The following is a 17339-nucleotide window of genomic DNA, read 5'->3' on the forward strand; positions in this document are numbered from 1 at the left end:
ATGTCTCATGACTATTAATTTTGCTATTTTTCCATGTTTGCTTTTTGCTGAATTTATCAAATATCAGCTTTCTATCTTTAAAGTGTATTTTATTAAAGTTTATTTCTTAAAATTTATTTTTTCATGGGGAGCCTGGGTGGCTCAATTGGTTAAGCATCTGACTTCAGCTCAGGTCATGATCTCAGGGTTCTTGGGATGGAGCACCAAGTTGGGCTCCCTGCTCAGCAGGGAATCTGCTTCTCCCTCTCCCCATCCCTCCAACTTGTCTCACACTCTCTCTCACTCTCAAATAACAAAATCTTTAAAAAAAATTCTCATGAATAAAGTCCACACAAGAAAAAACATTCTACTCGATTCTAGTGAACTTACTCTATTCTCTAAGACAATTATTTTTTTATATTAGCTGAACATATGCAACTTTTTGGGTTTTTAAAAATGTATTTATGTAGATATCATTCTACTCTGTTAGAGTTTACTCTTTTTTAAATTTTTTTAAATTTTTATTTATTTATGATAGTCACACACACACACACAGAGAGAGAGAGAGAGAGAGAGAGAGAGAGGCAGAGACAAAGGCAGAGGGAGAAAGGGAGAAGCAGGCTCCATGCATCAGGATCCCGACGTGGGATTTGATCCCGGGGCTCCAGGATCGCGCCCTGGGCCAAAGGCAGGCGCTAAACCGCTGCGCCACCCAGGGATCCCCAAGTTTACTCTTAATTCTTAAAGATATATATTCAAATTTCAATTCTTCAATTATAATCTATAATTAAAAAAATATATCCTTGGATTCTCTCTGACATCTCTCATGTTGAAATTAGAAATTACTTGTGTGTTCCTGTGATTATAGTTAATGATTTATTTTTTGTCACAGTATGTTGAGGTAGAAGTATTTCCTTGGGTCTCAGAAGACCCATTAAATTTGAATAATCTTTTCTTCATATTTGAGGTTTTTCTACTTTCTTTGATTATTTTATTCTCTACAGCTTCTCTTTAACTCTCCCTTTAGACATCTTACAGGGATATTAGAACTACTATTAACTATTCCTTTGGTCTCTTCAATTTTCTCTCCTACTTTCAGAGCCGTCCTTCTGGCAGGGCATTCTGAGGAAATTCCCTAGCTCAATCCTTCATTTTATTAATTTACATCTGAGTTCTGTCAACTGACATTTTTGCTTTAAATTTTGAAGTCAAATTTTTGTTTCCCCAGTTCTGTTAGATTCCTTTTCATGAATACAAAAGCCTTATCTCTCTGAATGTCTTCTTCTGATCACTCTATTACCTCTAGGTCCTTGATACTTTTTCTTTCAATGGGGTAAGCTTTCTTTGATGGTGCTGATTTCCCTCATATTGTCGTATGCTGTGATTATATGCTTACCTTTTGTTCAAGAATCTACGTTTGCCAGCTCTTTTGTTTACCACTGCCTACTTTCAGTGATTAAAATGACAGACAAGTGGCTTCTCTCCTGTGTGTGTGGGCTTCCTAACCCACCTGGCAGTCAGTATATTACTAGGACACTGACTTGGCCTGAGTCTAGCACCCACTTCCAAGATTTAGTTTGTAGGTAAACACAGCTGCTATCCACTACTTAACACAAGGAGAGAAGAAAAATAAAGGCATGGCTCCAAATGTAAAGCCCCAATTAATAACCCTGATAAGCTGATTAATAATCTTGATGAATTCCCCTTCTATTTCATGTTTCCATTGCCTATACCTCAGTCTTTGTCATGCTTTCCTTTTTTCATTGTAGATTAAATCTGTGTTATATATTTAACTTATCATTTTTCTGATTTTTGTCATTTTATGAGATTTTGGCAAAGGAGGGAGAATAGACATTAAAAATACAAACCTTCAATTTTCAATCATAAGTACTATATATTAATATATGTATTAAAAACTTTATATGATAAATACTTCACATTACTTCACACAACGATGCCATAAAATATCAATGAATTTCAAGATTAAAATGATGAAGCTATTTTCAGTAGAGTTTTTTGACAATATTTTGGGCTGTAAGAAATTAAAAGCAACACATTTACAATACCTCAAAACAAATCTAACCAGCTCCATTTTGTTCAGTTCTAAGAGAGGTCAGAGAACCAACCTGATCTGGTGAGAAATGAATAGTTACAAATACATTATCTCTTGAACAACTGTCAAGTTGTCATTCTAATTATAGAAATCTAGTAAACCTGTTTAATCTTTTCTATGAACTTCCATAATATTTATTACCAATATTACTCTCCCATCAAAATATCCAAAGAAATGGGCACAGGATTGTGTGCTTACCCATGTACGGATGATATCTTTAGGTGATGGCATATACTTAGTATTTATTAAGTATTCACTGAAATGAATTCAAAAACAAAACACCATTTTGCTTCTGAAGGGTCTAGCCTTACTTTGGTATCTAGGGGCATAACTTCACAGATTTCTCTCCACTTGTTACTATAGATATGTTTTATATCACAATATAATAAACCCTTAAGATTACAGTGTGCTTTTCAATTCTTCCTAACTTTATGTTCTGGTATGCTAAATATTGTAACAGGACTGAGTACAAGATGCAATTAAGATCATACAGAAAGGACAAAGAGACATTACAGAGGCAAAGAGTCTAGGAAAAAAAAGAAACAGAGGAGACAAAAGTCAAGGAGTTGACAGTGGACTTGGTTTACAGGTGAAACAAGATTAGACCAAACCCACTGTCACTTCCATGACTTTTGTCCCAGATTGTTTGTAAACTCTTTTCCTCTGTGTTGTCTCCTTTGTCTTTTCTATATGATCCTAATGGCATCTTGCATTCAATCCTTGTTACAGTATTTCTAACACCAGATTGTGATGCTACTTGAAGTCAACAGCACAGTGACAAGCGCTTTTAGTATTAGTTATTTTTTTAAAGATTTTATCCATTTATTCATGAGAGACACAGAGAGAGGCAGAGACACAAGCAGAGGGAGAAGCAGGCTCCCTGAGGGGAGCCCAATGTGGAACTCGATCCCAGGACCCCAGGATCATGACCTGAGCAAAAGGCAGGTTTGCAACCACTGAACCACTCAGGCGTCCCTTAGTATTAGTTATTATTTCATGCACATATACTTGTCTCACTCGACAAACATAAAAATAAAACAGATTTATTGAGATGTCTACTATACCCCCCAAAAAAGAGGAAGTTGGGGTTAAATGAAAATAGAAAAAAAAAAAGGCATTATAATCATGCATAGTTGTTAAAGGTGGGCCCTATGGTTCCTAGAGATCAAAGTGAAATAGACACTATGGGTTTCAAGATAAAAATAAACTAGTTCTGTTTTATCAAATAGGAGAATGGCTATCAGCATCCTCAGCTGCTAGAAAAGCAAGCAGCCTTGGAAAAGTTAAGAGGCTTGCCCAATGTCCCATGGCTTGTTTTGATAGAGAAAAATACTGGTCTCTTAACTTTCAGCACTGTTGCTGCAATACCACGCTGAAACCAAATACACAATGAAAGTTAGTTGCTATTATGGCAACCCCTGGGAGAAACAGAAATATCTATTCCCTTGTGATAGTTAAGAAGCTCAGAACCTAGAATGAATGTTCTATGAGGAAGTTCGGTAGAGTTGGAAGATATGACATGACCTGGTTACTCCCGAACAGTAATCAATGGTGAGGGAGCTACCTTACCGGCACATGAGACCTATTCTAAGGGGGGGGGGGGGGGCGGGCGGGGAGCGGTTGTCAAAAGGCCAAGAAATTAGTTTCTTGAACATTCTATATGTGTGTGTGTGCATGCGTGTGTATGTGTGTATGCGTATTTAGTCTTAGAAGAGTTAATCGTTAAGTACTCTACAAAACTATGAGTGGGAAGGCAAATTTAAAAAAAATTTTCTGGGGCATTTCTCCAGAAGAAAACAAAAATTAAGGTCAGGTCTACATCAGCCAGTAACAGACTTCTGGGCCCCCAGATTCATTTATTTGGCTCTGCTGACTGTTTGGCTCAGTTTTCCCTTAGCAAGTGTAAAAAACGCTTGAACACCACCACCCTGGGATCCTGTTCAACCAATTCAGATAGCTGTGGCCTTTCAACTCTCATCCAAGTGACTTGGCTTTATACCAATATCATTTCCCCTAGTAGAGCCTAAGCCTAAGTGAGAAAGTACACAGCTCAGAGAGCCAGGAGTTAACTGGCTGTTCCCATTCCAGAAAGGTCTGGTTCTTTTCCTAGATAAGGAAACAATACTATATCAAGAAGTTTCGATCATTCAATATTACATACCACACTGGAACCACAACTATAAAAACAGAATTAGTGGAAATACCACTGTCTATCTTAAAGGATCTCTTGAGGAGCTTCAGGCAATTGAACTTTTCTTTTCCAGCCCAACCCCCTGGGAAATAAGTAGTGATGATTTATTAAAACTTACATTTTGCAGATAAGAAAACAACAACAAGAAGTTCAAATGCACAGAGGGACAGAGTGTCTTGAGGCTACACTCTACTTGCTGAACCTCATTTCTTCCTTCTAATTATATAACAGATTTGGAATATGCATGCTTACTTGTGTGTAGCTGACTATAATTTAGCTTATAGTATGGTTGTAAGGTTTGCTGTGGACCTGGCCTTTCTTGGGCCCCCCACTCTGTGCTGTCATGCTCCTTTGCCAGGGTCATGGTTTCTTGCCACCTCTTCCAGAGAATTCCATGTTTGGAGAGGTCTAAAAAAGTTTTTGAATGGCAAGTTATTTTCCCCTACACCAACAAGCAATCTTTTAACTTCACTTGTCACTTAAAGCAATGTGGCAATAATGTCTTCCAGACTACCTACACCGTTTCTAATATACAACCAATTTGTTTCTATGGTCTTGGTTCCTCCCTGTATCTGTTGGATAGCATGACTCTCAGAGGCAGTGACATTAAACCCATAGTTATTTACCCAGATTTCTTTAAAAAAAAAAAAATCTATTTATTTATTTATTTATTTATTTGAGAGAGAGAGAGCTTCCAAGTGAGGGGAGGGGCAGAGGGAGAAGAGGCTCTCTGCTGAGCAGGGAGCCCGATGCCGGGCTCAGTCCTGGGACTCCAGGATCATGATGTGGGCTGAAGGCAGATGCTTAACCTACTGAGCCATCCAGGCGCCCCTAGCTGGATTTCTTTTAACAGGAGGTGGTAAGTGGGGATACGGAGGCAATAATCATAATATACATAGGACTAGGAGAACACAGCAAATAAAAATTAAAGAGCCATTCTTCCTTCTAAAATAAATTTTTAATGCATGATTCTGAAGGAAGAAAGCTTTATTTTCATGAAAGACATCAAATGGCCTGGGTACAGACAGCAGAATGAAAAAGAAGCAGGCAGCAGTGCCCCCTGGGTTGCCTGTCAAGAAATTTGCCCTGTACAGTTTCTGGAGAAATTAAGAAATGCAAATAACCTGGGCAGATTAACAGCACCCAAAGATAACTAGCAGGATACAAAGAAACAGCACCTTTCACTGTGAGGAGGCGGTGTATTCCTCAGCCAAACAAAGAAACAGGACAGAGTCAACATCTGTTTCATATAACAGCTTGGCTGCTGAAAGAAGCAACCTTTAAAAAAAATGGCTTAGCTGACAATCCTCAAAAATCATTCAATCACTATTGCATGGGCTGAAGTAAATGGGCAAATGAACCCAACTTGCACTTTTCTGCACTACCCTCGCCACCTTGTGAAGAAGAAAAGTAGTCTCGTCTTTAGAGGAAAAAAATAAAGTCCAAACAAAAATCTTCATGAACTTCCTTTCTGATTGACAACTAGCAGCAAATACTAAAGCATAAAAGACCGCTCACTGCTTTTTAGCTTTTGCCTTTCCTAGTGTTAACCGGGAAGACAGGACTGCCAAAGAGTTTACTGGGTGGGGAAACAACTCAGACACAACTCATTAGAATATCCGAGGGAGAAAACAAGTCATTTGACAAAACTGATTGTGGTTTCAGAATTCAGTTAGGGAAAGAAAAAGGAATATTATAATGTCTGGATCCTTATGCATTCGTGGTAACAAACCAAACGTGCTAAGAAATGAAAATTTCCTCTCTGGGTTCTATCGATTTACACATGAAATTTCAAAATCAAGAGAAAAATATCCCTGAATGCATACAAATGTGTAGATTTAAGAACTGGAAATTTCTAAAATGAAAAATTACCAAAGCTGTAAAGTCACTAGAGCGGGACTGGTGCTTTCAACTCAGCTAAAGATGCCAGATGCTTCATTCACCTTAGGAATGTGGTTACAATACATAAGCCAAACAGAATGAAAGCAATTAAGAGGCATTGTGATAGAAGAGATTTTTCAGGTAGAAACTGAAAACAGAGGGAAAGGTGATAAGGTAGATGGGACAAAAACATTTAGTATTAACATGTGTGTACTACCAAAAACTATGCTAGGCTGCTAACAAAAAGACTCCAAGGAGGTCCCTTCCCTTTGTCTTTTCAGTTTAAACAGGTAAAACAAAATAAAAAGATCATCTTGACCACAAGGGATCAAGGCATGACCGCAAAGAGAAAAAAAAATCAATACATGATTTGGGTTATTTCTAGAGACTTTGGTGGTGGGGGCAGTGGGGGAGATGGGGAGGGGCCGAGGCTTTATTGAAAGGTGTTTTTTGGAGGGGTATGGTGGGGGAGCAAGAGCATAATTATAATGTAAATCTTCCAAAAATGTTAGCTGTGGGCCAGACGGATCTCTAAGTACTTGACCTATGTTAATTTAGCCCTCACAATGGTTATATAATGCAGGAACTCTTATTACTACATTTTACAGATAAGGAAGCAGAGATACAGGAAAATGGACTTGCCTAGAATCATACAGAGTAGCTGGGCTTCCTCTACTAGGAAGAAAGAAAATTCGTTGAAAGATGTATCTTTCTGTCTGTTCAGGATCCTACTAGGTGTCTTGCACAACATCCAGAATAATAAATAGAAAAGACAAGCAGAGTACTTAATTAAAAATAAAAAAGGATTTAGATTAGTTTCAATAAAAACCTCCCAAATGAAAGAAAAATCAATTTACTGAACAATACTACAGAATGTCCTTTGTAGAGATCCGAACAGCCATGCTGGATGGTATTAAAAAATCCCTCCCAGTACTGGAGGGATTAATCTAGAAATTCATTCTAGGACTGTAAATAGTAATCTCTGGCTTTAATCAAGGAGACAAGTACACGACAAGAGTCTCCCCTTGTGTCCAATAGCTAGTCTATGCATGGACTGGGCTTCTCTTGCCAATATAATCGCTACTTTTTAGAACTCAGCCTGGACATGCAATATGTACATAATAAGTATCTGTTGAATAAATGAATTAAAAAGAATAAAAATATGAAAATGATGCGTTTGTGGAAAACTCAAGATAGACTGGAAAGCTGAGGTTAAGACTGATTCAGAAGCCACTCTTGAAGAGCTCAGAAGGGGAGCAGGTCTACAACAGTGGAGTCAGAACCATAAGTGAACAAGAATTGACTTGAGAGTCAGGGATAGAAAAATCAATAATAAAAGCAGCTGCAATAGTTAGAGAGATTAAGTCCCAAAGAAGTTTTTGAGCAAAGAGTAAAGTGTTCGTGTTTTATCAATACAGTGTTAACAAAATAAATACCAACACAAAATAATACCAACATGTAAAGACTTTAAATTGTGCACATAATCATGATAATAGCAGTAGCAGATAACATGTGGAAGCACTTCTCGTGCCTGGCATGAGATAAAATGTTCCACACTGGGTAAGTACTCAAATGGACATCCACCTCCTTCTCCAAATAACTCTGATCAAGTCACTCAATCTCTGTGCCTGGCCATCCTGAGTCTCATTACCCGTGAGACAATAATAGCACCCGTTAGGCACAAAGCTGCAAAAGTTAAATGAGAACTTAACTGGAGAGAGAAAAATGGGATTAAGAAAAAAAAAATAGAAAAAATATTTAGAGTTCCAATTTCACATAAATATAGGCATAATCAGTGCAGCTTGGTGGGGATGACAGCTAAGGTAAGGAGAGCAAGTCATTCTCAAAATAGTGAAAACAGAACTTGCCCATAAACCACCAGGCTGGACTGATTATATCTCTATTGGTATCACCTGTTATCTTGAACTTATTCCTCTCCCCCTTAATTTCATTTTCCAAAGTGTCATGAAAACAAATATTTGAAATCAAACAATGTCTCCAGAATAAAAAATCACAAGTTTCTTGAAGACAGGGGATATATTTTAAATATCTTTTATTCTCAGCAACTAGAATCATGCTTGATATAAATTGTGCTGGGATGATGGCATGAATGGTAAGAAAAGGCCACAAGAAAAAAATGTGCATGAATGAAAATTTTAAGAGTGAGAGATGTAGGAAACACCCTTGCAAAAGAGGAAGTTGATGAGGACACAGATCTATGTATATGTTATACATACAAGTTATAGATATGCACAGACACAAACAACTATCAGTTGTGTAAGTAAACAAAGTTTCTTATTAAGATCTCCCCAAAGTGATTTTCCTTCATCTCCACTGGTCACTGTTAATTCACTTCACTCTGTTTCTTCTTATTAAATAAGGAACACCAGTTCGTGTCTCTTCCTATTTTGAACACGTGAGAAATTCAAGTGAAGGTTGAGAAGGGGGATGATGGAGAGCCTCGGAGCCATCTGAACCGGGAGCTCATTATGGCAGGGAGGATCACGGGGGATGCTCATCTCTTGAATTAACCCTCCAGTAAGCAGAACTATCCGAGCATCCCACCATGCTGGCCACATTGTGGCACTCAGTACTGCTATTTCTACCGTCTATCTTCTTGAATTTCTCCCCTGATTTCAAGATTTTTCCCTGGATGAATGCAACGTGATTGGACTTCTGAGAAATCCTCTATTGGTATAAGAAGGCTCTGCATCTTCACACATCATTCCTAAAACATGCCACTCTTTCCTCCTGAAATTTTCAATCAAGCTACCTCCTTCTCAAGCACCTTGATTTCACTCGGTTACAAATCTCCCTAAACGCTACATAGGTACCTTATATTCAGATGCGCTTCCTACCACCTAAGAGATACCCTGAATCCTGGAAAGCTACACTCTGTTGTGTGTTTTAGCCTACTTTTCCTGCCTTCTTAGATGAGACACAGTCTAGTGTCCAGTCCTCTTCCAGACAGAGGAGGCCCTCAAAAAATATTTGTTAAATAAAGGACTTCGTGAATGCACAACAAAGGAATAAACTCCCTCCACAGCTTGTCTCTGAGCATTCAACCCAGGATGCACAATCAGATTCTACTCAGAAAAATCACTTTCTCCTTGAAACGGTCTCTCGACTGAGAACAGAACTACTTAAATTGAGGGGAGTAGAATACTGCATGACAAACATTTTATCATTAGCCTGGAACTCACATACCTGTCCCAATCCTGACAGTTTTATCTCTTACCTGTATCTCAAACCATTACAGAATAGCCATCACATGAACTATAATGTTACCATTGAACTCTATGGTACCCTCTTCACTGCAATGTCCATTCTTGCAATTGTCAGGGCAGAGGGTTTTCAGCAAAATGAAACCTTGCTTGGGAACAGACAGATTCCCATCTTATACCTCCTGTCCCCTAATTTTTCTTTTATTGTATTGAATTTCAGTGTTACAGTGGCACAGAGGCAAGACTACAAAAATTCCCTGAAGGGTTCACTTCAGTTATCCAGGCACATTCACTACTTGTATCATCTAACTAACATCTCTAATAAACACCTTATCAATTAATTAATAGTCTCTTACACCTGGAGGGGGTTCAATAAAAGTTTTGGGTCTAGCCTAGAAATAAAATCCTTATGAAGTACCAACCACACTTAAAACCAATAAAATTCTCAAGCCATACGTTTTGATTCCGTGGACTTTTACAATATGTTCCTGACTATGATTACATGGTCACTAAGAAGCAGAGGCACTAGAAACCACACAGATTATAAAAATATTCAACCTAAAAGAGCAGTCTTTTAAAAATTTTATGTAGAAAAATGATTCCATGACAAAACACTCACACTTTAGAATTTTTGTACTCAAATGACTAAATCAAACGCCTTAAAGGGAAATCAAAATTCATCAACCATGGCTGATTTAGATATTAATGCTGTGAAAGTCAAAAATAGCTATAAAAAAGACTGGCAGAAGTAAACTCATCCTAGATACAACTCTTTACAACACCTGAGAAGATGAACTAATACACTAAGGAGATAAAAATAAGGTGGCATTAAGCACTATTAAAATGGCATAAAGTTTGTGTTTCAATTGCATCAAGTTAAAAATAGGTCAGTTAGAATGAACTTAGAAAAAAGTGAGGGAGGAGGGGGAAGGTCAATATTACAAAGTGATTAAAGAGATGGAAGAGAACTTTCTTCTAAGTCATTAAACTCACCAATATGATCCTGAACTTCAGAGCACTTAACCATTTTCCTGTGCCATTAGAGAATTTAGTAGGTTCACTGAATTGACGGATTTCTTTGTTAACCTATTTACATGGGTTAAGACCCTGACTGACATAAAACACAACCAAAAAAATCCCAGACACAGAGTGTAATGAAAGACGGAGTGATGTATAGTTTGGGGTACAGCCTATCCAATAAATGTGCTTGACCAGCAAAGAATCCATTGGCAAAGATTTATTATCGGAACAAATACATTCTAAAAAGATCTAATACAATAAAACCTGCAGGATGAATACAAACTACTCTAAAATACAGTTCTTTGCCCTGCATAATATATGACTTATCTTTCTGTTATATTAAAATTCCCTTCATACCTTTCAATTGGGAATACATTTTCTGAACAAGTAAAACCAAAGAATATGTAGCATATGAAACAGAACCAACAGCATGGTTCTCTAATTAAAAAAACAAACAAACAAACACAAACTTATTACTTAGAACGCTGACAACCTTTAAAACATATATAAAACGAAAGAAATATCTCTGTTACCAAGGGAAAAAAGTTAAAATGAATCCTCTGCTAGAATAATAATTTTTAAATTATATGTATCATTAATACCAAATTAGTACAAGCTTAAACCAGACACAGAAAGGATTTTAAATGTTATACCTCCAAGTTCCTTTACATTCAAGATGGCATTCTGGAATGGCACTGCTTTTATACTAAAACCTAAAATTAAAAAACAAAGACATAAAAAAGGAATTAGCAACTTAACTTTTAAAAATGTATAAAATGCTCACAGCCTTTTTTAGGCAGATGCAGATTAAAAGCTATTTTTCATAGCTCATATTTATGCTGGAAATACAATTCAAGATACATTGATATCACATTATCCTCTTCAAATTTGCAAAACATTGCTGTGTATTATGGCAAAATATCTCTTCTTCAGAATAATACCCTATTCTTTAATATTTTTTGTCACTTGTAAATTTTATCAGTTGTAAAACAGACATTTTTAAGTACAGAGAAACTTCAAAGAAAATATTAGATCTACTAGCACCTAATTCCTAAAGTTAATTGTCTCTCACATATAATTTAGCAACTCTAGAGATTAAGGTACCTAAATTATAACTATCTTATATTAAAATTATATAGGATTTATGTCAGAGTTTTAAGAATATGGTTAATACTATACATTTTTCTTAAAAGTGCGATCATAATTGTCTACGCACAATCATTTTATAATATATGCAGTAAATGATTTCTAATAAAAATATATTCAGAGTATAGTTTTTTAAATTATGTATTTAAGACAACTATTATCATTCAAGTCATGATTGACTTCAACATATCTGGTTCACAGGTTTTTGTATAAAAGCCTATCAATTGCAACATACATGCATATATTCCTACACACATACACACATGCCAACAAACCCATGAATTATTTCTGAAAGGATCCACAAGAAACAGACTAGTGAGGGTTGTTGGGACCATTGGGGATGTGAAGGTCTTAAAGAGAAGATTCTTTTTATTTCAATGTTTTGTTATATACAAGTACTTTTTCATTTAAAAGCCCTACTAATTTTTAAAAGTTAAATTTATTCAGTAATTTCTACCACCCAATTAATCTAAAGTTTTACACATTAGTATGTGCAATTTTAAGATCATTTCTTGAAAAGGGGATAATGACTTAAGAGTGTAAGATCTAGAAATACTTTCTTTTTGAAGCCAGTTATGAAGTTATGATAGGTGTCTGGAAAGGTGAAAAGACACACCATATGCTGTGGATAAGAACAATTCTTTTACATGGTCTTGCTTCACTGTATAAAAATAGAAGTTAATATGTATTTTTTAATATCTTACCCTATTATTACTTTTTTGCTCTATGTTGTGGTAGCACTTTATTACTTTTTATTTTTTATTTTTTTAAGATTTATTTATTTATTTATTCATGATAGACACAGAGAGAGAGAGAGAGAGAGGTGCAGAGACACACAGGCAGAGGGAGAAGCAGGCTCCACGCCAGGAGCCTGACACAGGACTTGATCCCGGGACTCCAGAATCACACCCTGGGCCAAAGGCAGGCGCCAAACCGCTGAGCCACCCAGGTCAGGGATCCCCTGTGCTAGCACTTTAAAGTTCCATGGGGTCTTCCACCTAAGGCAGTAAATATCACCTAATGGTTAAAAAGTGACTTTGGAGTCAGACAGAACTAGGTTTAAATCAGTTCTGTGACTGTGGGCAACCTACTAGCCTTGGCTTTCGCCATCTGTAAAATGGGAATGATAGACTCTCCTTCGTATAGGTATTATAAAAATGATACAACTTATGTATTATGTTTATCACGGTGCCCGATACAAATAAGCACACAATATATGATTGCTAGCATTCTATATGAATCAGCTCTGTATTGATTTCATCATTAGCTATGGCTATCTCTTGCCTGCCTGAACGCATTATAGACTCTTAAGAGAAATCCTGGGGATGTATTTATCAATATAAATACATAGTTGGAGCCACAGATATTACCACTGAATGAAAAGGACCCTTATTAGAGTGACAGAAGTGTGAACAGTTGAAATTTGTTGTATAAAAGTTCATCAGACTCTCTAGAATTTTCCAAAACATAGCCCTCCTGGGTAGGTTTGATGCAGATTGACACAGTGGCCACAGCGTTATGGTTAATGGTTCATGCAGTCACTGAATCTTAGTGAAAAAGCAGAAGGAACAAGGAGGAAGCCCCATGTGGCTGAAGCACTGGCATGTACTTGGGGCTGCAGAAAAGCCTTTCCAGGTGTCTGGCCTCTGGGAAATTAAGGAAAGTCAGTGCCAATCACAATACTCCTGCTGGCACCAAAATTTGCCTGCGGGAGACTTGGATGGTTGAATGTGTCTACCCACCTCACAGGGGTGTCGTATGGATTAAAAGGCAATGATTGTGAAATCCTGAAAACGAAAAGCTATGCAAATGCTCAGGAGTCTATTAGTGGTTATGTTCAGGACAACTTAAGTATGGATTTTCCAGAGAAATAAGATAGGCCCCGACTTTGAAAAAGACAGAGTTATAGAGCACACCAACAATGTTTAATTTGCTTTGATTCTTAAAAGCTGACAATATGCAGGTGCCTAAGGAAAGGAATATTCTTCTAGAAATTGCTGCACCCATATGCAAAATACGGCTTTTGAAATTTATAATCCAATGGGCAGATTCTATCATTGTTACCCTCCTTAATCCTCACAGATATAATAAACTGACTGCAAAAATGTCCTCGGATGTTCACACAAGCCAAGTAACCTAGCAATGTTATTTATAGGCATATAAATGTTTCTGCAGAATACGCATGTTTTCTCTCCAAATCGAACATGTGTGGCTAGATTTATACTGCAAAGGTATATACAGTCTTCCATTTTGCTGTCTTCATATTTTTACAGTATAGCTGTGGTAATGAATGTTCAGAGGACAAAGCCTACGTAATCAGCCTAGAAAATAAGAAAAATGTACTACACATGGCAAAGAAACAATTTGTTAAAAAGCTTTAGTCATTCCAAATGTTTGCGAGGATTAAAAAGAATTAAAATTTAAAGCCACACTTTCAGTTCACCAGAAGGGCAAACAAGAAGGGTAACTATCAGATCAACTTTACTTTCTTCCTTTCTATTGGGTTGGATGAGGTCAAGGGGTGGGGGGAATATTAATATTTAGAAGGGAGATAAAGGTCAAATCACCAAAACACCTTTCCCGAAAGTTGCTCTGAGGAATAAAAACCACCAGGATAATATGGGCTCCAAAGGAAAAAACGTATGGGTTCCAATTCTGGCTCTGCCATTATCAACTGAACAAGTTACTTAACCCACCCTGTGCCTCAGTTTCCTCATCTGTAAATGAGAACAAATGGCACCCAGGGCTATAAAATGTGTAGTAAATACCAAAATTTCTGAATACTAATGGTCAACAACCGTTAGAGGCTTTAAATTTCTCCCAGTCAAAATCACATTTGATCTCAAGGGCTGATCTATCACGAAAGCAGTGATAAAAGTTAAACCTATAAAATTGAAAACATTTGAGGACTTCTATAAACCAAATATATGGAGTTTTCTCTAGCACTTCCTTTCCCTCTTTCCTAATTCTAGTCAACAAAAGTCTGTCAATTCCATCTATGAAATAGTTCTCAGTTATGTCCACTTCTTTCCATAATTCAGGTCAAGCCACCACCACCACCTGGACAACTTCAAGAGCCTCCTAAACTCAACCCTTCGCATCTAGTATTGGCCTGCTCAGTCTCCTCCACACATTAGCAGCAGTTAGAATCATCTTGAAATTCATGTCTGTTTACATCACTCCCCTGGTTAAAAATCTTCAGATAGCTTCTCACTACTCGGGATATAGTTCAAGACACCTAATGAGGCTCGATCTTGTCTGGTGGTCCTTTCCTTTTCCAGTTTTCTTTTGTATCATTTCCCACTTATTTTCCTCAAGTTCCTAACACAAGCTATGTCCCTTCCATCTCAGGGCCTCTGCACATTCTGCTCCATTTGTGCCCTCTGCCCTTCTGGCAAACTCTTCATCCTTCAGGTATGGTTTTAACTCCACTTTGTCAGGCAAGTTTTCCATGACATTCTTGAAATAGGTTGATTTGGGGACACCAGGTGGCTCAGTGGTTAAGTATCTGCCTTTGGCTCAGGGTATGATCCCAGGGTCCTGGAATTGAGTCCTGCATTGGGCTTCCTACAGGGAGCCTGCTTCTTCTTCTGCCTATGCATCTGCCTCTCTCCGTGTGTCTCTCATGAATAAATAAAATCTTAAAAAGAAAAAGAAATACGTTGATTTTGGAGATCTATGTTCTTCCAGTACTCAGTACTTCTATGAAATTTTCAGTTATAGTTTCATACCCGTTTCTTTGTTTTATATCTGTTCCCCAGTTAGACTGCAAGAATCCCGCCTGGAGAAAGAGTGCAGTATATCCTTTAGGCCAGTGATAGGCATATAATATGATCTCAGTATTTCTTTAAAGATCTATGCTAAGGGTTTATATTTATTTCCTAATTTAACTGTCACAACAATCCTAACATCAGTACTACTGTCCCAGGAGGAAAGTAAGCAAGAAAGGGCGAGGTGCCCTACGTAGAGTACTAAGCGCTATCTTCAAAACTCTTCTGCCTCTCTATAAATAATGCAACACAAAGAACCAAAGTAGGTGTTCTCATGCTCATGATATTGCCATATTAATGGAATGAAAACAGCATGAGTTCAGAAAGTACTTTTTTATTGGTGTTATTAACAAAACCAGGACTTTAGCAGGAGAGAGAAAATGCTCAACTGACTCAGCCATGACACTAGGCTTGATCGCTGTTCCTTGTCCACAAAATAGGCATCCTCTGATGTCTCCACAGGTAGTCAGTGTGCTGATGAGAGGACTGCCCCACATATCCTAGCCACAGCTCTTAGACTCACCAGCCATATTTTTTCTTGACCTTGAATCCCTCATCTGCAAAATGGGTGGATTACATAAACTCCTTAAGGTGTCTTCTATAATGGGATTCCATTATTTAAACAAAAAAAGAGGAAATGACAGTAACAACTGAGGCAATCATCAGTGGCCTCCAGTATCTGGCTTAAGGCCTCATGGGCAGGACTCCCCAGATCCCACTCAAACAAGCTGATGGCTGCAGTCTAAGTGACACAGTCATTTTTTCCTGGCCTCTCAAAGCTACAATGGTAAGACTGAAACCTCCCTGAAGATTTAACCCCACAAATTTTAATAAATATATGACTTAATAACTCTTTGGGGAAATAATTGTTTGCATAGACTTTCAGTTTTTGATTTTAGTACTAAAATTCAGCAAAACCTGTGATACAAGGGAAATGGATGTGAAATTTTTTTATGCAGGGAGAGCATTCCTGGAATTGTGACAAAATTAGTCTGGGGAGTGAGACTAGTCTATTTTTACTCATTGGGTGGAACACATGAGTATCTAACTTGGATCTACAGACCAACTCCTCCCCCCCCCTTACCCTCCTAATACTCAAGTCTGCACACTTGCACATGGATACTTTGTGTGTACTTCTGAAATCCCTGAATCATTTTAACAACTGCTGAAGGGCAAGGCATTCCACAGAGCTGGTGGCCTTGACTTTAACCCAGGGCATGATTTACGCCATGGTAATTTTGTGACATTGGGACAATTCCTCCAGTCTAATGAGATTCTTCTAAGTATGATTTCAATACCCTAACAGCAAATCTAATCCATAGGCATTTATAAAACAGTCCTTTAGCAGATAACAAAATTGGATTTTTTAACTTCTCTTGCTGACTTAACACATACACAGCTAATACTTAAGTTTCTAAAATACTCTAATTTTTCATGAACGTTTTGTACATTTCTTTCAAATTATCATGATCTTTTTCTATTTTAACGGAATGGCATCCCACTCGACTGTTTTCCAGGTGTAATAAGAAATATCCTTAGAAGAGATGTTCAACGTTTTTCAATTCCCAGGTGCTCTGCTTTCTCCAGGTTATGTCAATATATTCTCCTAAGCCTTTAGACTCCATTCCTCTAGTTTAGAGTCTTTGTGTAATCTATAGGTTAACAACCCTTTTTAATCAACAAATTCCTCGTGCATCTCCAGTCAAGGAATTCACTAGGGACAAAGATCACTTTTGTTTCTCAACCAAGGTGCAAGCTTTCCAATCACTCTCTGGAGGGTTTCTTGGCCCTTTAAGTTTTGACAATTTAAGTATCTTCTAAAAATTATGTCAAAGGTAAAAGATTGCTGAGGTTAGCAATCCAATAAAGTTTGGACTCCTTTTGCTTCTGAAGAAAAGGCAGACATTCTTGTCTTGCTAAAATTGGATGGACATATCTTTCTTGTGATGCTTTTAAGAAACAAATTCTCAAAGGCAGATTCTCTTTTCAGTTGTTCCCAACTCTTCCAACAAATA

The 17339-nt window shown here is 37.4% G+C and overlaps 1 protein-coding gene across 3 annotated transcripts in view; it reads right to left on the reverse strand.

The window, feature by feature from the left end:
* The window catches only part of ARL15 (ADP ribosylation factor like GTPase 15), a 399206-nt gene that overhangs the window by 233526 nt on the left and 148341 nt on the right, over nt 1-17339 (reverse strand). For all 3 annotated transcript variants that reach the window (XM_055325417.1, XM_055325419.1, XM_055325418.1), the window contains exon 3: nt 11062-11121. In XM_055325417.1, coding sequence (XP_055181392.1) covers nt 11062-11121 — 60 coding nt within the window. The remainder of the gene's footprint in view (nt 1-11061; nt 11122-17339) is intronic.

The sequence above is a fragment of the Nyctereutes procyonoides genome, unplaced genomic scaffold (assembly GCF_905146905.1).
Source record: "Nyctereutes procyonoides isolate TBG_1078 unplaced genomic scaffold, NYPRO_anot_genome, whole genome shotgun sequence".
In the NCBI taxonomy this organism is placed as follows: domain Eukaryota; kingdom Metazoa; phylum Chordata; class Mammalia; order Carnivora; family Canidae; genus Nyctereutes; species Nyctereutes procyonoides.